This window comes from Squalius cephalus, assembly GCF_949319135.1.
Source record: "Squalius cephalus genome assembly, chromosome: 1".
In the NCBI taxonomy this organism is placed as follows: Eukaryota; Metazoa; Chordata; class Actinopteri; order Cypriniformes; family Leuciscidae; genus Squalius; species Squalius cephalus.
In genome coordinates this window covers 4,221,069-4,248,427 of record NC_137122.1, presented here as the reverse complement: position 1 = coordinate 4,248,427, position 27,359 = coordinate 4,221,069, and the positions used below count along the sequence as shown (strand labels likewise).

Sequence of the window (27,359 nt, the reverse complement as noted above, 5' to 3'; positions counted from 1 at the left end):
CTTCACGCCAGTCCAGCCGAGCCCGCACTTCACGCCAGATCTGCCGAAGCCAAGGCAGTATGCGTCATGCCCGCCGCGCCTGAGACAGCAAGCGACATGCCAGCCAAGCTAGAGCCTTCACCGCTGGTCCCGTCCAGCACAGAGCCCTCTTCACCGCTGGTCCCGTCCAGCACAGAGCCCTCTTCATCGCTGGTCCTGCCCAGCTCAGAGCCCTCTTCATCGCTGGTCCTGTCCAGCTCAGAGCCCTCTTCATCGCTGGTCCTGCCCAGCTCAGAGCCCTCTTCATTGCTGGTCCTGTCCAGCTCAGAGCCCTCTTCGCCGCTGGTCCTGCCCAGCACAGAGCCCTCATCGCCGCTGGTCCTGCCCAGCTCAAAGCCCTCATCGCCGCTGGTCCTGCCCAGCTCAAAGCCCTCTTCGCCGCTGGTCCTGCCCAGCTCAAAGCCCTCTTCGCCGCTGGTCCTGCCCAGCTCAGAGTCCTCTTCGCCACTGGACCTAACCAGCTCAAAGCCCTCGCCGCCGCTGGTCCCGTCAAGCTCAGAGACGGTTCACGCCACTGCTGCCGATCCAGAGACTGTTCTCGTCACTTCTGCCGATCCAGAGACTGTTCACGTCGCTTCTGCTGATCCAGAGACTGTTCACGTCGCTTCTGCTGATCCAGAGACTGTTCACGTCGCTTCTGCTGATCCAGAGACTGTTCACGTCGCTTCTGCTGATCCAGAGACTGTTCACGTCGCTTCTGCTGATCCAGAGACTGTTCACGTCGCTTCTGCTGATCCAGAGACTGTTCACGTCGCTTCTGCTGATCCAAAGACTGTTCACGTCACTTCTGCCGAGCCAGAGCTTCACGTCAGTCCTGCCGAGCCAGAGCTTCACGTCAGTCCTGCCGAGCCAGAGCTTCACGTCAGTCCTGCCGAGCCAGAGCTTCACGTCAGTCCTGCCGAGCCAGAGCTTCACGTCAGTCCTGCCGAGCCAGAACTTCACGTCAGTCCTGCAGAGCCAGAGCTTCATGTCACGTCTGCCCGTCCAGAGTCTCGTCCCGCCGAGACTGAATCTGTTCCTGAGCCTGAATCTGATCCTGATACTGAGCCTGAATCTGTTCCTCTTCCTCTTTCTGCGCCTGTGTCTTCGGACAAGATGGCCGAATCCACGCCTGTGTCTTCGGACAAGATGGCCGAATCCACGCCTGTGTCTTCGGACAAGATGGCCGACTCCACGCCTGTGTCTTCGGACAAGATGGCCGACTCCACGCCTGTGTCTTCGGACAAGATGGCCGAATCCACGCCTGTGTCTTCGGACAAGATGGCCGACTCCACGCCTGTGTCTTCGGACAAGATGGCCGACTCCACGCCTGTGTCTTCGGACAAGATGGCCGACTCCACGCCTGTGTCTTCCGACAAGATGGCCGACTCCACGCCTGTGTCTTCGGACAAGATGGCCGACTTCACGCCTGTGTCTTCGGACAAGATGGCCGAAACCATGCCTGTGTCTTCGGACAAGATGGCCGCCACCGATCCAGAGTCTGTTCAAGTCACGTATACCGAGCCAGTGTCTCCGGACAAGATGGCCTCCACCGATCCAGAGTCGGTTCAAGTCACGTATGCTGAGCCAGTGTCTCCGGACAAGATGGCCGTCGCCAAGCCTGTGTCTCCAGACAAGATGGCCGCCACCGAGCCAGTGTCTCTGGACAAAATGGCCGCTGCCACGTCGTCTGAGCCCTCAGTAGAGATAGCCGCTGCCACGGTGTCTGTTCCTGTCCTTGAGCCGGTGTCTGTTCCTGTCCCTGTGTCTGTTCCTGTTCCTGAGACGGTGTCTCTTTCTGTTCCTGTTACTGAGCCAGTGTCTCTTCCTGTTCCTGTTACTGAGCCGGTGTCTGTTCCTGTGCCATGGCCGCCTGAAGGGTCGTCTCCTCCCTGGCCGCCTGAAGGGTCGCCTGCACAGCCTGATCCGCCCTGGTCGCCTGCACAGCCTGCTCCGCCCTGGTCGCCTGCACAGCCTGCTCCGCCCTGGTCGCCTGCACAGCCTGCTCCGCCCTGGTCGCCTGCACAGCCTGATCCGCCCTGGCCGCCCGAGGGGTCGCCTCCGCCCTGGCCGCCCGAGGGGTCGCCTCCGCCCTTGCCGCCCGAGGGGTCGTCTCCGCCCTGGCCGCCCGATGGACGGTTGTCTCCGCCCTGGCCGCCCGATGGACGGTCGTCTCCGCCCTGGCCGCCCGATGGACGGTCGTCTCCGCCCTGGTCGCCCGATGGAGGGTCGTCTCCGCCCTGGCCGCCCGATGGACTGCCTGCTCCGTCCTGGCCTCCCGTATTACCACAGTCTCAAGGTCCTCTTCCGCTCCACGGACCTGGCCCTCCATCCCGCCCCCGGATCCGCCTCCGGGCCACCTCCCACCTGGACAGTTTTGGAGCGTCTGGAAGCCGCTCTTTGGGGAGGGGCTATGTAACGATCACCAGCTGGAGCTGCCCTTGTGAGCCACCAGAGGGCAGTCCACATCAGACTATCATATTCACTCACTAACTGCATTTCCCATAACTCACTGCCCGGACTCATCATCACTTATCACTGATCACATTCACCTGTACCTCATTCACTGATTGCATTCACCTGTCTCATCATCCTGTTAGTCTGTCTATATATACCTTGTTCATTCATTCACTCACCGCGAAGTCTTGTTAAGTGTTACAACTGCATTTCTGAGCGTTTCCCTGGTTTTCTTGTTTCTTTGGTTTTTGATATATTGCCCTGTTCCCTGGATTACTCTCTTGCCTCTGGTCCCTGGATTACTCTCTTGCCTCTGGTCCCTGCCTGCCTGTTTTGTTTGTTTGTTTCTTTGTTTGGACTGCCTATCTGTGTATGACCCTTGCCTGTACATTGGATTACGCCTCTGGATTGCCCCACACAATAAAGCTGCATTTGGATCTCCTACTTCGTGTCTCTGAGCAGTTCGTGACAGCTTCCTACAGGATCAGGGGCCTCATTTATAAAGCTTGCGTACGCACAAAACGGGGCTGAAAACATGCGTACGCCAGTTCCTGCGCAAAAGGTGGGATTCATAAAGAAAAACTTTACGGGAAAATTTGTGCACCTGCACGCAAACTCTGACCCATGCGTACGAACGTTTTGGAGATGCAGCACTTTGGCGACACCGATGGTGAGCTGGAGTTAAATGTATTTTTGGTCACTTTTATACAGAAAATCTAAAGAAAATTAAACATACAGAAAGATTATACAAATACAATTTCAATCACCAAGCCTGTCACTTGAAGCAAATATCCATTCCTTCTTAAATGTCCGCGGCAGCGAGCGCGTTGAGCCGTTTAGTGAAACTGACGCAAATAACAGTTTAAATAAATAAAATACTTCTGATATAAACATTTATATTAAATATGCCATTCAAATTAATGGAGTTAAACACTTAAACATGAAATCATTACTGAAGTTACAACATTTTTTTAAATTCAATCATTAGAAATATTAGTTGTGGATGCGATTGTTTTTGAACACTTTTCCTGTGGCGTGCTTTAATGTTTTAACCACAGAGATAATTGCTTATCATGATAATACCAGATTGTCTGAGAAAATAGTTTCGTGCAAATAATGCCCAAGGCCTATCTGTTTCCATTAAAAATATAAATCAATTAAAAATACAATTCGGCAAGTGGAAAAGATTGAGAAAAACTTTCTCTGAAATGTATTTTACACTATTTGATTTATGTAGGCTATTCAAAAACAAGGCAAGGATAGACAACTACTTGATTTGTATTAATGTTATGTTTCTTGTACCGTTTATATCATTTGCATATGATTATTCATCCACGTGATAACATTTAAATTATCACGTGGATGAATAATCATATGCAAATGATATGCAGATGAGGATCTGCATAGTAAAACTAGGCGTTGTAAGCTCCATATATGGTTATTTCGGGTGGAGACGCATGTACGCACAATCTTCCGCTGACTGGGATTTATAAAGTGAATTCTGCGCACACTCTTAGAAAAAAGGGTTCATTGGGGTTCTATATAGAACCATAGGGTTCTTTACTCAACTCCAAAGAACCTTTTATGCTAAAAAGGTTCTATAATGACAAGAAAGAACCCTTTTGGCACAAAGGTTCTTTAGGCTATTATTCATTTATATATTAGCCTACATTATTCTGCAACATTTTGTAGTTGTAATTAAATGATTGTTTATTAAACTGTCGTAGTAACTTAATATCACATTTTAATCATGCTGATTTTTGAAGAAGAAAAACTGAAATGGCACTCTTCGTGTGATATTGATTAAGTTACATAAAATTATATAAATATATACATTTTCTAACCCCCATATCTTGAATTTTGTGATCATTCACATGCATTCATAAATGCAATTGAATACACTGAATAATGCAGTGAAAGAACGCACTCAAAATGCACATGCGCAGTAGTATAACTAGACTTGCTAGATGCGTGCACTCTGTATTTGTTTAGTTTTTGAAATATACTTGATAATGTTAAAGCGTTAAAACAAAAAAAATATGATATTATCGCAGACAAGTTAGCTAGGCCTATATCGCACACCCCTATATTGACCTTAACGTCATCATCATCATTATCACCATAACAAGAAATTACTCAGTATAAAAACAAACATAAGGGCTCATTCTAAGCCATTTATAGCTGAATAGGCTTTCGTCTTGTCTTACTTAGCCTTGTTTGCTGCTTTTTCATTTCATTCTTTGTCATTTAGGTGAAATTATTGTACCGCAACCATAGACTAACCAATTTTGCATTATGGATTTAAATTTTTTATCTGTTGAACAGCAAACATAAACAAAAAGAAGTAATAAACTCATTATTTTCATTAATTTTACAAAGTAAACAATTTGTTTGCATTTGCGCGAGCATATTCACGCAGCGTTTTTGAATTCCAACGGTCGAGAGGAGACTGATCCCCGTCTGCTGATTTAAATGGATGGTCTGACGGAAATATTGTTGTGGTAAGTCAGAGAAATACATCGATTTTTTAAGTAATTTACTTGTTATAAGCTTTAAACCCATTAGTAATGAAGTTGTCAATGTTTCTACAGCGGATTTACACTAAAACACCAAATAGCCTGAACCGCGACAGTGTCACAAGTTGCCTTACATCGGTAAGTTTTGTTGTGCTTGTTGCAAACTGTTAAATTTTGTTTTTTCTGATCCTAAGCTTAGTTTTTAACTGCAGATAGTGCTCTAAGCTAGTTTTTGACCGCACACTCAAATGGTCATTAAGAACAGCCCTACAGACAGAACAGAACGAGCGCTTGTGCGTTCAGCTTAGGGGCGGTTCTAGACCCTTTTTTTAGGTGGGCTTCAACCCCCATATTTTTCGTCTCAGCCCCCCTAAAATTATAATCAGCTATCTAAACGATAAGGTTAGTGCTGCTTCTTCAAGTAAAGTTTATCATTTTCACTTCCACCTTTTCAAATTTTATGAATGATTATTTTATGTTCAAGTCAAGTGTAAGGAACTGGAAGCAGGCCAGGGTACAGCTGTTTCTAAAGCACACACAGCTTAAAGGGATAGTTCACTTTAAAATGAAAATTCTGGCATCCTTTACTCACTTCTAAATATTTTTCCTTATATGAACTGTCTTTTGCTCATTTCAGCAAACAAAAAGAAGCAAGACTGCAAACTTTCCAGTACTCCTGTATACTGATAATCCGGTTTCCACCCAGTCAGGAGGTTTGTCTGTTTTATCTTTCTTCACTAAAATGTCTTAAAATTGCTTGGTTATTGGCCAGTAATATATATACAAATTCCTATATACAATAGGAATTTTGTTATTTGCTACTTTTTTCAGATTATATTAAACCTGGAAAATATTGGAGAAGATCAATGAAGTTTTCAGGAGCACATTACTGTGATAAATGCTGAACTACGTAAAATACAACCCGACAACACCAACATAAAAAATCGAATGAGATGCAATCTTTTTAAAAGAGTCGATTTAATGACAAAATCAACACGAGAGGTCATGGACATGTTCCCATTTCTTCGGGTTCCACAACTTGTGAGTATTTGTTTTTAGTGTTGTTTCCTTTGAGTTTAGTATTTCCACTGCATTTTCAATTTTTTTGTATGAATAAAAACATTTTATTGTTTATTATTATTAAAACATTTTTATGCTTTAATGAATTTTTCTTTCTTTTTTCTTTCTTTCTTTCTTTTTTTGGTAGTTGCTGCATGAAGTGAAGATGCGGTTTGGGAAGGACCTTCATCTTAATCTAGAGACTGCTCTTCAAGTTCTGGCCCCAAACATCTTAAATGTGGCTAGACATGGAAGTCAGAGGGATGTGCTGAACAGTTTACTTCAGCATATTGACACAAACACAAAAAGTATGTTCTTTTTTTCCTTTTGTCTGAATATTTGATTCTGATCGGCTAAAAGGTGTACATTAAACTAATTTGATTCACAGGTAGTTCCAGTCAGTTTAATTACAATTAAAGTTTAATGTGCTGCTTTTCAATGACATACATGCACACAAAACACAGTATGCTTGCTATCCAAGCTATTTTATTAATGAATATTGCATTGATCTTGAAAAGAAGTTTCTGTGCTCATGATTGTTTGTGAGTTGTGTGTGCAACCAAGCCAACTCAGAATATTTATATTCTGAATTGGCCCTTACCACTGTGGTAAAAAAATGGTCAGTCACATCCTTAATTGTTTGGAAGAAAGTATGCAAAGGGAGTTAAACATGACTAAGGCTATCATTCTGCCTTTTGTTTTTCACCACAGAAAAGTCAAGCAAATTTTGGGCAAAATGGGGTTGACTAAATGATCATTTGTGATGAAATTGTAACTTTTGGGACTACTGTATTCTAAGTTATTTCACAAATAATGTATATGTTTTTCCAACTTGCAGAAATCAGTAAAGCCAACTCCGACTATAGTTTTTCATGAAGCGTCAAACCCCCTCCATGCAAAAAGAGCCAGCATCAATATGGAGGGTGTCAACATTGTGAGCGCAGAAATGGATGTGATGGAGCCAATGGAGTGCCTCTTTCCTACTTATTTCGTATTCAGTGTGGAATACCCCAAGCACATCACTCACACGATGAATTTTGTTGAGCACTACCTGTTTAAACTCTCCAGCAGCCAAAAAATACTGACTGTCCCAGTGCTCAAAATGTATAATCAATTATCATAATACTTTGATATGTCATGAATAGTGCTAATGTAAATTTGTAAATATGAGGCGATTGATGTTATTCTGAAATGCTGATGTGAATTTGAATCTGTAATTACAATTCTTTATGAGTGATATTAATGTAAATTTGTAGATTTGAAGTACTTGATGTTCTGAAATACTGATCTGAATTTTAATCTATGTATTCAGATTCTTTATGAGTGATATTATGAATTTGTAGATTTGAAGTAATTCTATATCTGTATATTTCCATTGTGATTTATATTAATATGGATTTGTAGTTTTGAGGGACTTGATGTTGTTCTAACACTGATGGGAATTTAGGTGAATCTGTATATTTGCATTATTTATTAGTGATAGATTAATGTAATTTTGTACATTTTATGGACTTATTTTGTAATATGTAGATGTAGGTGAAAGTCTATTTTCATTATTTATGAGATATTTTTAAATGGTTGATGTTTTAATGTTGATTTGTACATTTAAAGCCTTGAATACTTGAAATTACAGTAGCATTCTATCAGTAATAGTGATTATTTTTGTTATTATAAATAAATGACTAGTTCTATGCACTTTGGGTGTGCTTTTTTTTAGTATTCATGGGTGACTTTTTTATGTGAATTACATTTTTACATTTTAGTGTCTTGATGTTTGTCAATAATATGAAATATTTAATCCGGAAAGGACAAAACAAATGATAATGAATGAACCCCTAAAAGGTTCCATATAGAACCTTTTTCCTGGTTACAAAGAACCCTAAAGGGTTCTTTTGATTGAACCCTTAAAAAGGGTTCTATATAGAACCTTTTAGGGGTTCCAAATACGTAGCGCCTGATAGAACCTTTTAAGGTTCTATATAGAACCTTTTCTTCTAAGAGTGCAGGTTCTGGCGTACGCACGGTTTTATAAGTCTGAATATTTTTTTGCGTACGCCATTTTTGCCTTTCGGGCACACATACACTTTTAGTAAGGTTCCTACGCACAGTTTTATAAATGAGGCCCCAGGTCTGTAATAGTTCAGGTAAACTCAGAGTACTGAAACACATGCTACAAAACGATTCATTATTTATAAAATATATACGAGTAGTTTAAGCTTAACTTCGTTCAACTTTATTACCTGTTTGAAATAAATAATCCATAAAACAAAACGCGTTCTGACTGAGGCTCTCACGCTAATAATTTCTGTTCCACACGCTTGTATTTGTCGCCCCGCCCACGCTATGGTCTCGTGAAAATTCATGATAGCTCCACCCATTGGAACCAAATATTTCAGGAACCGAATATATTGTAACACCGTCTCTTCCCTTCCCCCCCCCCCCCCCCCCCCCCTCATTGAGAGTTTCAGTGTCGAGTCTTCTGAGGAGAGGAGAGCAGTTCACGGTATTTCTCATATTTACACAACCATCACACACACTTTATACAGTTTGATTAAGCGACAGGCTCATTTCTGTAGTGTTTTCATCGATCACAGCGATACTTGTGCGTCTTTTCTGGCGTCTTCCTTCTGAAATAAACATTTAGTGCAGCAGCAGCGAGCATGAGGAGAATATGTTGAGTTCATTCAGACCTGAGCGATGTTGTGTTCGTTTGTGTGATTGTCAAGTCAAAAGTCAAAGTTTAAGATCTGTGAAGGGAATTAATGTGAATCGATCTCAAGTGTCATACTGGAACAGAGACTGCTAAATGCTTTACATTAAGCCTAAGATGAGCCACGTGAGACATTAAAGCAATACTAATATATGAATAGCGTTTTACTTTAGGAACAATAGTGCTTTTTACTCGACCGTGGCGCCTAGAGGGTTAATGTGGACATATTATGCTTCTGTAATTATTTCTCTGTAGTGGTTGATGAAGATGAATGTCATTAGTGATTGTTTTTGTGTTATTGATGTTTTATCCATGTCATATTGTGAGAAATTACTATACTTTCTTTCAGTAGAGTAGTTTTACAGGCTTTTATCATGTATCCTGACTCAAATAATGTGTTTCTAACAGCAAACACTCAGAATAAAGTGAGATGATCTGCTGATGATCCTGAATGGCTTGTTGAATGAGTGTTGATAGTCTGAGGCTCATCAATATTAACAGATCTGCTGAAAACACTCTTTATTTCATGACAATAGTTCCTGTTTTCACCTCATTTATTATGCTGATGTCTTCAGATCTCCTGTAAATTGACACTTAAAACTCATTTCATTGGTGTCAGCAGACTGAGGGGATTTGTTGGCTACTATATGTACGTTTATTTCTGTTTTTATGGTTTTAACTGTTTTTTTTTTACCATTATTTATATTTTAAAATAATTAAAATTATTTATATTATTTTCTATATTTCTAGATACCTGTATTTTAACGAAGAAGCAGAATAATGTTAAGATTAGCAATAAAAATAATAAAAAATAATTAATTAATTGCAATGAAAGCAATGAAAGAAAACTCAGTGATTTATATTTTTGATTTTGGCAGATCAGCTCCTCCCACTGTAATTCATCATCAGAGAAGCTCCTCCTACTGCAGTCACATCATCATTGAAGCTCCTCCCACTGTGATTAATCACCATCGAAGCTCCTCCCACTAAATTTACATCATCAGTGAAGCTCCTCCCACTGTAATTCCCCTATAAATACTGTAAATTCCCATCAGCTACAAGTGAAGACGAGCATCAGATCATCAGGAAGAGCTGAAATCTGCAAAGACTGAGTTTATTAAAGAGGACAGTGAGAACATGAGTGATCCAGAACCCTGCAGAATGAAACACACTGAAGATCCTGAAGAACACAGAGGTTGGTGTTTATTCTTCATTCATTCATGATGCTGAAGAACATTCATGTTAGAAACATTCAAGCACTTCATCGTTATGTTATTGTTGCATAAATTTCACATTGCAGTTGAACTGTTGCTAGATATATGGTGAATATTATAATATTTAGACCCGTGTTTACTGTTACTGTGTTTGTGGATATCTGCTCAAACGTAGATGTATAATATAATATGAATGTATCGCGATCGCGTTTGAAAAGCAAAACGCACCAAACATTAGGCTTCATGTTTTTACTATTATCTCATTTCATATCATAATAACGAATGGAAACATTTGAAGTATCACATGATAATCAATATATTTTTATCAGTATTCAGGTCAGATGTCACTTTGAAAAGACGCGCTGGCTAAGAGGAGTTTCGTCAAAGCTGACTAAAAGTGATCGAGGATGGATAATTTCAATGAACTCATGATATCTTCTTCAGGGCGTAAAAGGAAAATAAAACCTGAAACATTTTCACGGACCTTACTAAAGCAGCTCGTTTAGTGGTGAGGGAAAAGCTCTCTGTGCTGCGTGTACGTTATCACAACAACAAAGTTTGTTAGGCGTCTATGTCAGCTGAGGAGATTATTATCACAACATTATGAAGATTAACCGAGTGTTGTATTATTTATCAGAGCAATTACTTGATTTTGTTTGACTCAGAAAGATGAAATGTGAATGTATCTGCTAAAAATTTTTTTTATCATATTAAAGCATATTTTCAATTAACTTGAATTTTGTAATTTACCTGTATTTTTTAATTTATTATTATTATTATTATTAATCAAAACAACCCTGCTGCAGTTTGATTAATATTACTTGGATGCACAATAATAATAAAAAACATGATTTATGAAAATGAACAATAACGGAGTACTTGCAAATGACCACTTCTGTTATAAATGTCCCAATTGGGAGAGAGTGTGCAATTTTCAAAGAGTTTAATTAAACGTTCATGTTATATATTTTGATTGCATTTGTGAGTTAATAAAAACGTAACTGGTTGTGTGAACAAAATATCTAAATATCGATTAATCGATCGATATAGCCCTGAATCGAATCGAATCGTATCGTGGAATTTTTTGAAGTATCGGAAAATATCGTATCGCTGACTGAGAGAATCGATATCGTATCGTATCGTGATGAACTGTCCGATTTACACCCCTAGTGTTCATTATATTATATATTGTTGGAAACATTTGCGTATGTGTGTGTGTGTGTGTGTGTGTATTCTGTGAATTTTAAAAAGCAATTTTAACCAGAAAAATTATATATTCCCAAAATCGTGCAGGCCTATATTTTCTTTTGAAGGACATATAATCATTTTGTAAAAAGACATCAAATTATCATAATATAATCATGTCGGCGCTTATAAAGAGTAAATTATTGTTAATTGTTTGGGGGTGGAATTGCATCTGTGATTGTTGTGAAGAATTTTCCGGTTGCTCTTCTCGTCGACGATTGATGGCTGGGAATCTCTAGACACCTCACGTTTCGATTCGATTATGATTCAGAGGGTAACGATTATCGATTATTAACGATTTTTTTTATTTTTTTTTATTACTTGGTACTTTTAAAGCAAAGTATTTATGATGACCCATAATGAACTTACTTCCTATATTAATTTTATTAATAAAACAAATGGAAGTGATTTGGCAAGTCAACTGTAAGGTTACATTTGCCAGCATTTGTCCCAACATTGCAAAGAGCCAACAGGAAAATAAATGTGTGCCTGTACTAGCAGCAAACTTGCAGTAAATTAATACAAACTTCAGCATATTCTGAATCTCTAGCATTTAATAGATTTCTAACCAACATCCTCTTGTTATTTCCAATGAGCAATATAATCCTTCAGACAAAAAAACATTTTGCTGTAGCAAATTCACAAACAGTTTTCATTAAAAAATATAGAACGATGTGCCAGCAGCTCTCATACAAACATAATGCTTGTGGACTTAAGGCCATTGCACACTGAGTCCGAAATTCGCATCCGAAATTTTCGCACGTTAAAAAAAAAATCGACCTCACGTTATGTCAATCACGCTTGCACACTGTCTACGAAACTTTCATCCGTAATAAAAAAAATCGGATCGGGTTCGATTTTCTGCGTTTTTCGCATCCACAGCCAGTATTTTGAGATGTGTTTAGACAATTCAGAGCCACCTTCCCTTTCAATCAGATCGAAATTTACCATGGACTGTAAAAAGGGTCCATACCTAGACATACTGCCAGTCTCTGTTCAGGATCGATTGGTTCACGCAAATTGGTGGTCGTCTTTATAATATGTGGCTCCAGTATCGCTAGCAAAGCATCAAACTGTTCCACTGACATTCTGAGGTAAATTTTGAATCGCTCGGGATAATTTCGCAACTCCTTGATAAGGAGGAAACTCTCCTTCCTCTCGGCGCAATCTCAAGATTGGATGGACCCAATATTTCCTCTTTTTATTTTTCTCTTTTTAAGAAGAAAGAGGGCAACAAAATTAGTGGTCGACCGATATATCGCCGAGGCCGATATATCGGCCGATATTTGAATTTTTTTAGATATCGGCATCGGCCGATAAATATTTCCGTTTGGCCGATATATTTCAAAACAGTTTGTGACTGTGCATTAGCGCTTTTTTCCACTGACGCGAACAGAGCGAGCGTGAATGAACTGAATACACTCGCTCTGCTCCACCCAGCACCGTAAGACAAGCCACTCAGAAGTGAAGCAGACATCTGACAGACACAGTAAATGACCATTCGCATTCGCTTTCTAACCTGACGCTACATTGTGTTACACACAAAAACACTCCGGCATGCAGCAGAGTCTATTCAAACAGTACCGTGATATGTCAGATCCGCAGCCCAGCGGTAGCTCCAGTGGGGTCACAGATGTGATATAAACGAATTCAAACAAAACTGAAAACATTTTACCTCACAAACAATCAAAAATCCTGTGACTGGCTGTTCCTCAGATATGCGCGTTGTTCTCGGGTTACATTTAAACTAGACGCTGTTTTCCAACGGACTCGCGTGCACGGAAAAGCTGGGTCGCGTCACTCGCGTGCAGTTGGTCGCGTGAGGTGGATGAGAGGAGAACACTATGTAATAATATTACGTTTGAAAAATCCTTGAAAATGTTATTCACTATCTACTGTATTTATTTATCCATGATTGGCGTAATATCGTGTGTAGTATACATTTTCATATGTTCATGTATGTCATGCAAATACATGTGACGGCTTGCAACTTTTTAAAGAAACACACAAGCAAAACGTCTCAGGTTACGACTGTAACTTATGTTCCCTGAGAACAGGGAACGAGACACTACGTCAGAATGACGCTATGGGGAACGCCTCAGGCGTGACAGGTGTCTGAAATCAATATCAAATCACGGCAATCACATTGACCGGCGACAGCCCGTGAATCATTAACGTGAATGATTAACATGCGACCTGCAAGTATAAAAGGGCGCCTTGCAAACATGACAAACATCCTATCGTCTGAAGGGACTGTTGCAGGCAGGCCCCGAGGCATGGCAGGAAGACGTAGTGTCTCGTTCCCTGTTCTCAGGGAACATAGGTTACAGTCGTAACCTGAGACGTTCCCTTTCGAAAGGGAACTCTACACTACGTCAGAATGACGCTATGGGGAACGATATACCAACGCCACCATGCTAAGGGGAGTGCATGCCAAAAGGCAGTGAAAACTGTCAGAACCGGCAATTCAAATGAACGCTAGTACCACTCACCCCCAGGTCACACTGAGCTGTCAGTGACAGCACTCCCTACGGTCATAGCCCAAGCTAAATGACACCACAGAAAACCTCCATAAACATAGTTTAGTGAAAGGTCTACCTGGGCCTGCTCAAGGGCCTAGGACCACAACTTCAACTTCTTAGAAGGGGTCCCTTCTAGGGAATGTGGCTAGGGAACCCGAGGGAACCCCAGCCAGTCACTATTCAGGGGAACGTGCCACCTGAAATGCCACCAGGCAGGCCTGACCTGGTGTCACCATATAAGACACTACAGTCTGGCCACTTCCTGTCTGTCCGAAGACAGAGCCTCTGGACACTTGCCTTTAGGAAGGCATCCAACCCGAGGGACTGCGAAGCAGGCAGTAAACCACTCGGACCGGATCTCAGAGACGGGATATCCTGGAGAGTATGACTCAGCATAGTGCTTTACAACCCTTGCCAGCGAGGGGAGTTTCTCTACTCGATCCACGGATCAACCCAGTGTTTGTGTTTCAAAACACTAAGGAGGCCTGTGAGGGCCTAAGGACTGATCTAACTGGGAGGCCTCATGAGAGGCCTACGACCGACTGACTAGACTCAGGAGACCACATACTCATACTGACCCTCAGTGAGGGGAGCATAGATCTACCTGGTAGGCAACCAGGCTGTAGCAGGATAAAGTTCCAGAAGGGAACCCGTAGCAGAGGATAAAAACTTGAGTCGAGCCAGGGCGCAAGCTCACCTTCGCTAGCTGCCTGATAAGGTCGGCTAAACTGAAAGTAAGCGGCCACTAGCTTACAAAAACCCAGCACCACTGTGAAACTACTCTCAGGGAGACCTGGAGAGGCCTTACTACCTGACAACCACAGTATGTGGGAGCTCACTTTCAGAGAGGCCTGGTGAAGCCTACTATCTGATAACCATAAAACGTGAGAGCTCACTTTCAGGGAGGCCTGAAGAGGCCTACTACCTTAAAGACCATGCTAAGTGGAAACGCACAGTAAGTGGGAGCTAACCCTCCAGGGAGGCCTGGTAAGGCCTACTACATGACAACCACAGTATGTGGGAGGTCGACTTCAGGGAGGCCTAGTGAGGCCTACTACCTGATAACCACAGTGCATGGGAGTTCACTTACAAAGAGGCCTAGAGAGGCCTGCTACATGACAACCACAAAACGTGGGAGCTCAATTTAAGGGAGGCCTAGTGAGGCCTACTACCTGATAACCACAGTGCATGGGAGTTCACTTACAGAGAGGCCTGGAGAGGCCTACTACCTGACAACCACAGTATGTGGGAGCTCTACTTCAGAGAGGCCTGGTGAAGCCTGCTATCTGATAACCACAGAACGTGGAAGCTCACTTTCAGAGAGGCCTGGAGAGGCCTACTACCTGACAACCACAGTATGTGGGAGCTCTACTTCAGAGAGGCCTGGTGAAGCCTACTATCTGATAACCACAGAACGTGGAAGCTCACTTTCAGAGAGGCCTGGAGAGGCCTACTACCTGACAACAACAGTATGTGGGAGCTCTCCTTCAGAGAGGCCTGGTGAAGCCTACTATCTGATAACAACAGAACGTGGGAGCTCAAGAAAAACCACATTAAGTGGAAACTCAAAGTATGATGGAACTCAACTCCAGGGAAGCCTGGTGAGGCCTACTACCAGAGAACCATGACATGAATGAGCTTACTTTCAGGGAGGCCTGGAGAGGCCTACTACCTGAAAACCACAGCTGACAGTGGGCCAGACTGGCAGTCCAGTTGACTGTCTATGGGGCTTTGCCTTCAGGGAGGCCTTATGAGGCCTACTACCTGATAGTTCAACCTCAGGGCCACTTAGTACCACAGTATGAGGGATTCAGCCCTCAGGGAGGCCTAGTAAAGCCTACTACCTGATCCCCACAAAAAATGTGGGAGCCCATCTTCAGGGAGGCCTGAAGAGGCCTACTTCCTGAAACGGTCTAATCAGCTGGATGTGTACTGCTGCTGGGGACTCGCCTAACAGGGAGGCCCGGTCGAGCCTACTAGCTGATAGCGAGTCTTTCTGCTACTTTAATGAACACTGCTGGAACCATACTAATAAAAAACTTTCCTAAAGTTTTGACCTAGTGTATGCTCCACAATGTTATGACCCACCTCCGAGGAGGCCTGTTAAGACCTACTACTCGGTAGTGAGTCTTCTGCCCGAACTACCAGGGCCAACCAACGAAGGTGAGCTGGCCTAGGAGCCCTATCTTAGGGGCTACCCGGTCAAGGAGGCCTGCTGGGGCCTACTACCTAACTGTGCAGCCTTCAAGGCAGAAAAACTGTTACTACAGTGCTTACAGCATCCTGGTACCTAATCACATTGCCAAAGGCAGTGTACTCAGCAAAAAGCAATACCCTCATATCAGGGGAGTACAACATACGCCACTCTGCCTAGTGGAGGCCCCATTTCAAGGGCCTACCTACTAAATGCATGGGCGTCAGCTCATGGCAATGCCCTGGCTTCAAGGGAGCGGAGTTCAAATACCGGAATGAAATGTAGTTAGAACTCCCTGCTCAACCGGAGCCATCGTGGTGTGAGGTAGATAATACAGAGCTGAGAATGGATTACTCAAAACTAACCCGCGTTTAATGGGGGAGTAACACCATATGCCCCTGAAATGTTAGACAGGGAGTGGGCCTGCAAGTGGCTCCAAAGGGTAACAGGGATTTGTCCTGTGCCCAGCCTGGGGAAGCGGGGCTTGCTTGTAAGCCAACCAACCTTCACCCCTCGTTCGAGTGGTTCAGCTCAACGGGCTGAGTGGAGCCAGCTCTAGAGGCCTAATCCAAGTAGCTCTGTTCGGCAGGGTCTGGCAAACTATCACATCGCAGAGCGAAAGACAGCCTAACCCTGCCTGAAGGATCATACCTCAACTACCACCCTGCATTACTCTATCACCCCTGAATGCAGTGAAAGGGGCGGGCCTTGGCCAACAACTCCCATTTAAGGGAGGAGGCTGAAATCTAGGGGAGGAAGCCTAACACATAATGAATGCGCCAGCTATACTTAGCAGAACGCCTCCAACATCCCAAACATAGCCTAGGCCAGCTACAGAGGCGGCCCGGGTTAGGGCCGACCCATAAGCATAGATCTACCTGAGGGCTCAGAGGAGCCAAAGCCAACTTGATTGAGAGGCTGTGAAACACTCAACCTACTGACACCTTACAGAGCTCAGGGGAGCGAAGTACTCAGGATATCAATGTCACAAACCGATAGGTAAGACATGAGATCTATCTGAAGCGCCAGCGTCAGTCTAAACCTAAACAAAAAAACTTTTTTTTTTTTTTTTTAGGAAGACCAACTACTCTACCCCTGGGTGGCTAATAGCCCTGAGGCTAAACAGAAATGAGCGGCGGCCCACCACGCATAAAAAATGTTATGACCGGAAGGCCATCACACACTCAGCACGGAAGCCAAATCTTCTTTGAGCTTCTCCCTAATTCGTTCCAGCCACCAACTGAGGGGAGGCTTCAGGGCCCTGAAGTCCAAAACTTACTTTACCTTATTCCTCCTTGCCAGTACGACTCCCTAGGTCTATACAGGGAACGAGGTCTGTAGAGAAATAAATGTCAGTGTTATTTGTACACACAGATATTCTTAAAAGACCAATCAGCTCACCTGCGGCATGCGGAGTGAAGACTCCACCAGAGATTCACAAAAACCTGGGGTCCACCACTTTTACATGCCTAAAAGAGGCGCTCACACTAATCAAGCCAAGGCGGGCCAACAGAACATAGTTCTATCATGGGCCCAGCCCCAGGCCTGATGTAGCAAGAACGCCTGGGGAGTCAGGAAGAGAGAGAGGGCTGGTAGAAAAAGGCCCTCCAGGGAGATCAACCCTTACTCACGCTGTGTGCGCTTGCGCTGGATGACCTCCCTTAGATCCCTCTTCTTGCGGGAGGCTCGCCTTCTCTGTGTCCTACTCCTCCATTGAGGGGGCGCACGAGAGGCGACACTGGACCTCTGGTCCTGTCTACGGTCCTCGGACCGAGAGGGACCAGGGCCTCCCGTCTGCCTGGGCTTGGACCCGGATCTCAGCGGTATACATGTCAAAAGCAGCTGAGCGTGCCTTCGCCTCTCTAAACTTCCCAACCACCGCATCCACGGAGGTGCCAAAAAGTTTAGAAGGTGAAACTGGTGAATTGAGGAGAAAAGGATTTCTCTTTCTCCCCGATATCAGCCATGTTAAGTCACAGATTCCTCTCCGTGGCCACCATCGCTGCCATCGATCAGCCGATCGCGGCAGCAGGCCCGGAGAGACAAAATTGTGGTTCGATGCAGCTCAGCAACCGCCTCAGGGGACAGCCCCGCCCCCTGGTCGAGATCCCACAGCAGGTCAGCCTGGTAAGGTTGCAGCACCGCCATGGTATGGGGAGCAGCGCCGGCCTGACCTGCTGCCGTGTATGCTCTGCCATTCAAACGAGCTGATACTTTAAGCGGTTTGGATGGCAGGGTTGGAGCTTTAAGTGTCGACACCCGCCCAGACACGATATATTTTGTGAACGTCTCGTCAATCGGCGGTATCGACACATACCCATGCTTCCTGATCCACTCAACATCAACGAAATCACCCCGCTGATGTCAGTGAATACGAGCAGAGTATGGGTTCTTCCAAGCCCTCTCGATCTCAGTATGGAGATCAGGAAGGAAAGGAAGGCTCACCTGAGCTGGTGCCATATGTTCAGGGAGAAATCGATCGTCAAGCCTGCCGCGAGCGATCTCTCCCTGAGCGCGCCGCCATGGCAACTGAAGTTTGTCGGCGGCACGCCCCATATCAACCACCAGCTCAGCATACACGGGGCAGGATGGCTGACGAGGCTCTGGATCTAATTCATCCTCATCAGCCATTTCTTGCCCGTCCTGAAGAGCACTCGCTGCAGTACCAGTAGGAGAAACGTCTCCGTCATCCACCTGCAACACGCTCTCGTCAGTCGATGACGCATCTGAGAGGGATTTTTTTTATTTATTTATTTTTTTTATTATTTGCACAGGACGCTCCCTCGAGAGCGTCCCGTGCGTGCTCTTCACTCAGACAGAAAATGCACATTTCATGTGTGTCACCCGGCAACAAAAACCTTGGGCACGGGTCAACACATATAATGAAATTCTTTACCTTAGGACTTGCCTTAAGTGTGCGCTTCATTTTCTAATTGCCGTTAATGCTTGACATTAAGACCAGACAAAACAGTCCCTGAAGACGAAAAGATGTTTGTCATGTTTGCAAGGCGCCCTTTTATACTTGCAGGTCGCATGTTAATCATTCACGTTAATGATTCACGGGCTGTCGCCGGTCAATGTGATTGCCGTGATTTGATATTGATTTCAGACACCTGTCACGCCTGAGGCGTTCCCCATAGCGTCATTCTGACGTAGTGTAGAGTTCCCTTTCGAAAGGGAACTAAACACATAAATCATTATTATTTAAATATACTTGAAGTAAAACAACCTGTTTAAAGTAAAGTGTAAATAAACTATGTGAGATTTATATTTAACTATGTATTGTACATAAAATGTATGTAATTTCACATACTATTTTGTCATTAATTTATGAATATTGTTTCGATTGGTTCATTAATGATAAATGTTATTTGTAACCTGCAGTAAGCAGCACGATAATAATTATAATTATTTGACTGAAAAAATTACTAAATATTAAAGCAGACAAGAAGCTGCACTAAAACTTTATTTATTGAAGTGTTACCTTACCTTTTTGTTTACATTTTAACTTCTTAGTAAATATTATTTATTGCAAAAAGAATTTTGCATAAATAGTATGTACAATAAATGTTCATTTAGTTTCACCAATATTCTTTATGTCTCTCATTTACTGTATTCACATGTATTGTATCGGCCTCATATCGGCCAATCGGCCAGATTGCTTTCTCAATATCGGCATCGGCCATTAAAAATCCCATATCGGTCGACCACTAAACAAAATCATCCTCACTGCTTGACGAATCCATTTTGTATTTTTTGCGTTTTTTTCCGCAAAGGTTTAATAAATACGCATCGGACTCGGTGTGCAAGGTTTCTGTGCGTGACGAATTTCAAGGCTGACGAACACGAAAAAACGCATACGAAAATTTCGGACTCAGTGTGCAATGGCCTTTACGCATATTCTGAATAATTAGTAACATACAAAGCCGCTCTTATTCACAACTAAATAATAAAGAGTTATGACTTGAAATGTTTGCTGTATACCACAATCAAAAACAGCTTATACAGAAAGAGTGAATGAACATCTGCAGAGAGCACAGTCAAAATGTAACTTTTTGTGACTGGCATTGCACATATTGCAGGGCAGTATAACGTACGTATAACAGATCGGTTTACAGCATATTGATGTGAAAACTAAACGATACAGAAAGCAGCTTTCATACAAAAAATACTAAATAGATAACAATGAAATTGCCAATTTTCCATACGTTAGCTTTTAACCGAGAGGGTGCCGTTCGAATTTGGCGCTCAGCCATCATGTGTCTCTGTTGTGCACGCCACAGACTGTCCGCGCGCTGCACAACTGCCTTTTGCGTTCCGTCAATATTGCGTTATTAGGAAAAATATATATATATATTTTTTAGAAAATCTATTTTTGACATTTGTGAATCGATTCAGAATCGTCCACGTCCGCATCGCGATGCATCTAAGAATCGATTTTTTCCCCCACCCCTAACGGGGGCCAATCAGGGGCCAATCAGATTTCTGTGGCCCCGCCTCTAGAACTGCCCCTGCTCAACGTTGGTGTCAAAATATGGCAGTATTGTATATTTTAATGTTAATATCATGTTAGATAATTGTGTCATTGATCAAATATATTCAATAGTTCTTGCTAAAGAAACATGAGATTCGTGCCTATAATGTTTTAAAAATAATAATTGGAAGATACATTTTCCTCATTCATGGAAAGTTTCAAGGACATATAATCAATTTATAAAAAGGCATCAAATTATCATATTTTATAACAGTTGTCTACTTTCTACTATTACATCAGGGCTCACTTTCGTGTCCTTTCACTTTATATTTCTCTCTTTGAGTTATTTTGATGTACTGAAAATTAAATGTAGTAATTTTTCTTTCCTGTCAGACCTGATGGAAGTGAAGGTGGAGAGTGAAGAACTGAGTGAAGTGAAGGAGGAGAGTGAAGAACTGAGTGAAGTGAAGGAGGAGAGTGAAGAACTGAGTGAAGTGAAGGAGAAGAGTGAAGAACTGAGTGAAGTGAAGGAGGAACATCATGTCCAACCTGGAGAAAAACCTTTGAGTCGCTCAAAGACTAAAAATATATTTTTAAAGAAAAGAAGAGCCAAGAAATCTTTCACCTGCACTCAGTGTGGAAAGAGTCTCACAACCAAACAAAGTCTTGAGATTCACATGAGGATCCACACTGGAGAGAAGCCGTTCTCATGTGATCAATGTGGAAAGAGTTTTACACACATAACACATCGTAATCAACACATGAGAATCCACACCGGAGAAAAGCCGTTCACATGTGATAAATGTGGAAAGAGTTTCAGTCATTTATCATCCCTTAATGTTCACATGATGATCCACACCGGAGAGAAGCCGTTCTCATGTGATCAATGTGGCAAAACATTTCTTAGTGCATCAAACCTGAAGAAACACCTGACGGTTCATACGAAGGAGAAGCCGCATTCATGTTCTGTGTGTGGAAAGAGTTTTTCACGGCTGCAATATTTACATGGACATGAGAAAACTCACACTGGTGTAAGAGAGTACATGTGCTTTGAGTGTGAGAAGACTTTCACTAAAGCGTACGGTTTAAAACAGCACCAGAGGATCCACACTGGAGAGAAACCTTACAAGTGTTCACACTGTGACAAGAGATTCAGTCACTCAACAAATCTGAGATTACATGAGAGGATCCACAGCAGAGAGAAGCCGCACACATGTGATCAGTGCGGGAGGAGTTTCTCCTTTAAAACTCACCTGAATCTACACATGAAGATTCATGCAGTGGAGAAACCACTTAAGCACAGTCTGAGATCACGGTAAGCAGTTTATTTTCATGTGCTGAGAAACAAAGTCTCTTCTGTGTAAGTCGTACAAAACCTTTCTTTTTAGCAAACTTTGTGCACACAAACAATGTTGTCAATGCTCGAGTTCATGTGTAGAGCCCCTGGTGATACTTCAAGCACAGTTTCATGTTGTTTCGAGCCTCCTTAGTGTTTGATTTTGGCGAGAGTCGCTGTCCGTTCGTCAAGACTGTGGAAATGTCACCTTGCAGAATGGCTGGTAATTGGAGCACATGCTTGTATTATGAAATGTTTAGCCTCATTGTTTTCATCTGATGTGCATTTTTTACGAGGCCAATAATCTATAAAAGCACAAACCTACAGCAAAATGGCTGAACCAAAAAAAAAAAACAAAGAAACAAAATTTGTCAAAAAGAGGAGATTAATCTCATTTTAGAGGAGGTGGAGCTATAGAAACATATATTTTTTAACATTTTTAAGGGCAGTCATACAAATATACTAAAACAAAAAATCTGGGAGGATATTGCTACAAAACTGATTCAACTAGGGGCATTGAAGGACAAGGGAAGGAGGTCAGGAAGAAGTGGCAGGACTTGCTAAAAGGAAAATAGCACTGCAGAGGACAGCATTTAATAAAACAGGTACTGGGCCCAATGAGTCCCCCCTTCTCACAGCAGAGGAAGAATAGGCCAGTACTTAGCACAAGGGCTTCAGGTGGCATTTGTGGTGGTATATGCATCCATGGAGGAGTAGGGGTAACTCAACCTGAGCCTGAGTCAGGCCCTTCATTCATATTTAGAGGATCAGTTTCATCTGCCATCTCCTAGTCCTCCAAACAACCCTCCCAGGCCTCAGCCTCCATCTTCTGTTGTCCAGACTGCAGCCACAACACCTCAGCAGTTTGAGGATGTGTGTAGCTGTAGTCAGGACATATGAGAGTACAGGGAGGAAGATGAAGAGGTGGTGGAGGAGGAGGATGAAGATGGCATGATGGGACCACATGATGGCTAACCAAGAAATGCCCAATACATGGCTGGTTTTCGTGCATGTCAGCATGTTTTTAGTTCATCCCTTCTCTGAATATTTCTCTTCAGCTCACAGTCTGTAAATTCTACCTTATTATATGTTGTTTGTTTGAATCCCTCTTTGTTTGTATCTTTAACCTAACGTTGACCTCTGTATTACTTTCTGCAGTCACTCCTTTTTCAGTAAGGGACAATATTTGCCCCCTTAAATCGATATAGTTCCAGTGCATTTTTTACCTTTACAAATATCTTTATAAAATAAATAATGCTAAATAAATAAATAACGCTCTAGCGCCCTCTATTGGCCAGCCGCCCCTGCTGAGCTGATGAATATATAATGTACTGATGATATTCAGTGGCATTTGAGTTCATTTCTGCTGTCGTTTTTCTCTTAACCCGGAGAATACAATACAGTCAAGTCTGCCTTATTTTACATATTCATACTCCGTATTTTCTGTCTTTTTCAGAGATGTCTGTGATCGGCTCCAGTCCAGATGATCTGGGTTCTTCTGATGGGCAGAACCGGCTCTGGGAAAAGCTCATCTGATAACACTATACTGGGAGAAAAGAGGCTTGAAGTTGAGAAGAAACAAGAAGCTGAAGTAGATTTTCCAGATCTACTGGATCCATATCTGAATCTGGAGATGGAGATGATGATGAGAGAACAGCTCGTCTCTCGACACACCTGTACTATGCGATAATGAACTCAGTAAAGTGGAGATTGTAGCTGAAATGGTAAAGTTTATTATATTCTTGTCTCCTGGACTACACACTTAAAGGAGAACTCCGGTCAATTTTAACATTGAGCTCATTTTTTTGTACATTTGGAGTGCTGTCAATACAGAGAACCACGACAAAAATCGGTGTTGCCTACACCGAGTTATTCTATTTTTAAAATTTGCACCAATGTTGACTTCAATGGGGCAAGTTTTAAACCTGCTTTTAGCCTCTTGACATCCTTGATGTGTCATTACAAGTGCACAGGTCATGTGAGTGATTCCTTCAGAGTGAACACGAGTGAATCTGACTGCAGTAGATGTGAAAGATATGTATAAAAATGATGTTATTTAAGCCAGCGCAAATACCTGTTTACATCCTGTTTTCCGGTTGAAGTCCAAAGTAGTCGATTGCCGAGTTCACGCGCATAGGTTTAGTTACCTATGATCACGCGCGTGAACTCGGTCCGATTTTTGTCGTTGTTCTCTGTGTTGACAGCACTCCAAATGTACAAAAAAATGAGCTCAATGTTAAAATTGACCGGAGTTCTCCTTTAAAGTGGATAAAAAAAAAAAAAAAACCTATGGACTAAACACGTGATGTGTATGTGCACACCGTCTGCGTTTTCGCGAGTTTGTGTTTTTGAGGTTTGTGCAGATAACTTTTTTCAGCATTTTTCAGGGCTTGCAGCTTGATCCTATTTCAGGGTTTGCGTTCTCGAGCCTAGAGACACGCATCCAAACTTTAATCGAGGTTAATTGTAAGAGTGCGAGGGCTTTAGATATTAATTTGGATGTGACTAGCTTAGTGAACTCTGTACATTGTTTGGTTCCGGCTACAGAGCCCGTGCAGCAGGGCAACTGGGTGATGGTGAGACGCTGTAGTCGTGGGACAAAACACCGCTCTTCCGTTCCGATTACAACATCAAACAGATTCTCCCCTCTCAGTGAAACACTCACTAAGAATCCTGTTGATTGTGCCCTGATAATTGGTGATTCGATCACACGGAACGTGAAAATAGAGACACCAGCCACCACAGCCACATGTTTACCGGGAGCCAGAGCGCCTGACATCAAAGCAAATTGAAAAGTGCTGGCTAATGCTAATCGTAAATTCTCTAAGATTATTATTCACGTCGGCACTAATGATGTTAGACTCCGCCAGTCGGAGATCACAAAAATTAACATTAAAGAGGTGTGTGAACTTGCAAGTACGATATCAGGCACTGTAATTTATTTCGCGCTTTCCTGTAGCTCAGTGGTAAGAGCATTGCGTTAACAACGCAAGGTTGTGGGTTCGATCCCAGGGGATTGCACATACCTATGTATAAATGTATAGGATAATGCAATGTAAGTCGCTTTGGATAAAAGCGTCTGCCAAATGCATAAATGGAAAATGTAATTTGCTCTGGCCCCCTTCCTGTTCGCCGGAGTGATGAGATAGTAGATTTTCCTCACTCAATGGCTGGCTGTCGCGGTGTTGTCCGCAAAATAATATAGATTTCATAGACAATTGGAAATGTTTTTGGGGCAGACCTGACCTGTTGAAAAGAGATGGTATTCATCCCTCCTGGGATGGTGCTGCTCTTCTCTCTAGTAATATGGCACATAGTTTTAGAGCTCAAACATGACAATCTGGGGCTCAGGTCAGGAAGCAGACAGACCGTCTGCTAGCGGCCTCGCGTCACCAAGGTCAGATAAATCCCATCACATAGAGCCTCTTTTACCTAGTTAACAGTGGCTAAACTAACGAAAAATAAATCTTTAACCCCAGATGTTTCCAAGCAGCACAGCAGTAATGACTTTATGAACTTCTTTACTAACAAGATTGATAATATCAGGGAGAAAATTATAACTATGCAACCGCCAATCTACTTATGAAAACAATAGTCATTTAAATAAAAAAAAATCTAAATAATATTATTTTATATATATGACGACTTCAGATGCAAAAGCCTATAAGTACCATCTGAAATTTTCTTCTAAAAGAGCATTTTTATCAAGCTTGTATGTTTATGTTCAGTTATTTCACTTAAAGTACTTGAAAAGTACCTATTAATTGTCATTAAAGTGAAATTACTGAACTTATATATACGAGCTTCATAAAAATGCTTGTTTTAGAAGAAAGTTTCAGATGGCACTCAGAGGCTTTTGCATCTGAAGTCTTCATATATATATATTAGGCCTATATGATCCGAAGTAAGTTACTCGCTACTTGAGTAGTTTTTTTTCATTGGATACTTTTTTACTCTTACTCAAGTAACTATTAAGATTATTACTTTTACTTTTACTTTGAGTAAATATTTCTATAAGTACTTGTACTTTTACTTGAGTACAGTTTTTGGGTACTCTACCCACCTCTGTCTTTGACCTAGCATAAGCATAACACATTATAGACTTCTATAATTCAATGTTAGGCTGCATAGATTAGATCAGCCGGAACCGGGAACACTTCCCATAAATCCTGATGTACTCACTCACTACATCATAGAAAGGATGGCGTCTACGCTAATATTAGTCTCTTTGTCCTGCAGTCCTGAAGTGTCAACTAGTCTCTCTCCTGTGAAGGCCTCCTTCCCTTTACCTCTATACAGATAAAACGTTGTCGGGATCATTCCGGTTCACGTGGCTATGCAGACGCAACAAAAATGTCTAAATTAGAATTTTTTTTAAGGCCTAACAAGTAGTTTGTTGAGGGTTGATTTGTGAAGGACTACACTCCTGCGCACATATATATATTCAAACGTGCATATATTCAAACTCTCACAATTATATAGCCTCATAATTGCTCACAATGGTGTGATTTTGTTGCATCATTTATTGCTTACATTTTTGCCTTGCCATCAGTTGTGTCAGTTATTTACAGTATTGAAGGGTTGGGGTCAGAATTCCCTTGCCTCTTCACTATATCAATATATATCCTTTTGTATTTTACATTATTCCTATAACAAATACTAATCAAGTTTTATAATCATTAATTATACTCACGAGTGATTCATATATGGTTTTAATCCTATTTTGTTGTCAGCATTTCTGCTCATATATTTTTAAGTGCATTATGGTGTCTGTGACTATTGCCCTAGACGAGGTCCTTGAGAACAGGTCCTTTGTATTGGGAAAACAGCTAATAACTAATAGAAGAGGGCAAGCCTGAAGGCCCATCAGATGGCTCTGTGTCTGTTTTCTGTTGACCAAGTTGAGGTTACAGGGGTCAACTTCTACATGACTTATATGATCTATTTCACAGAATTGTATTTCTTTTGATGTGTATTTCTCTAGCGAATAAAGTGAATATTATCTGTACTTCTTTCTGAGGAGAGAAGGTGTTTGTTTTGGGCAGTCTGTCCTGATAACAATAAGCTCAAGCTCTCTACAACCTTGTTAGAACTGTTATGCTCTTCGTGCTTCTGTGTATGCGTTGCATATTTTGTGCAGGTCTCGTGATATGTAGCAGCAGATCTCGGGACCCTTCTCGACGAACTCTGAGGTCAACATCGAACCTTCAGGGACTCGGACGACAATTATCTTGATTAATGCCAATGTACCCTACTGTCTATCTATAAGTGTAGAATTGTTTAGACTTTATGTTCTCTTAGCCAATCAGAAGTAACAAATATGTAATGAATGCCCTTGGAAATGGTATAATTGGTGTAAGATTTTGTGTAAGGTAGAGTTAGCTTGCGACCTCCTCGTGAGACTTTGACACTGGCTCTACCAATTTAACTGCAAACTATTCTTCAGTAAATTTTTACTTATTTGATTGAACTTCACGACTCCTGGTCTTCTTTCATCATATCTGGTCCTGGGTCTGATAACTGTACCCCCCTTACAGTATGCACTGTAACCGTTCATCTGTGAGACAAATCAGTTTACATCAAACTCAGCACTACACTAAAAACAGGTGTGGTT

The 27,359-nt window shown here is 42.3% G+C and overlaps 3 protein-coding genes and 1 long non-coding RNA gene across 5 annotated transcripts in view; 2 read left to right on the top strand and 2 right to left on the bottom strand.

Annotated features, from left to right (window-relative positions):
- LOC307156058 (uncharacterized protein) overlaps nt 1-27,359 on the bottom strand; it is a 488,898-nt gene that overhangs the window by 150,885 nt on the left and 310,654 nt on the right. The gene's annotated exons all lie outside the window — the stretch shown is intronic.
- LOC307156367 (uncharacterized protein) overlaps nt 1-27,359 on the bottom strand; it is a 1,306,365-nt gene that overhangs the window by 976,018 nt on the left and 302,988 nt on the right. The window lies entirely within an intron of this gene.
- On the top strand, nt 5,941-7,114 carry LOC307166387. The gene is made up of 3 exons (XR_013822619.1): nt 5,941-6,032; nt 6,199-6,358; nt 6,889-7,114. It is a non-coding gene; the product is annotated as an uncharacterized lncRNA (long non-coding RNA).
- Nucleotides 8,496-25,372, top strand: LOC307156437 (uncharacterized protein). The gene is made up of 4 exons (XM_079867780.1): nt 8,496-8,553; nt 9,639-9,955; nt 20,803-21,724; nt 23,202-25,372. The coding sequence occupies exons 2-4, from the start codon at nt 9,898-9,900 to the stop codon at nt 23,230-23,232; spliced, it is 1,011 nt and encodes a 336-aa protein (XP_079723906.1). The 5' UTR covers nt 8,496-8,553; nt 9,639-9,897; the 3' UTR covers nt 23,233-25,372.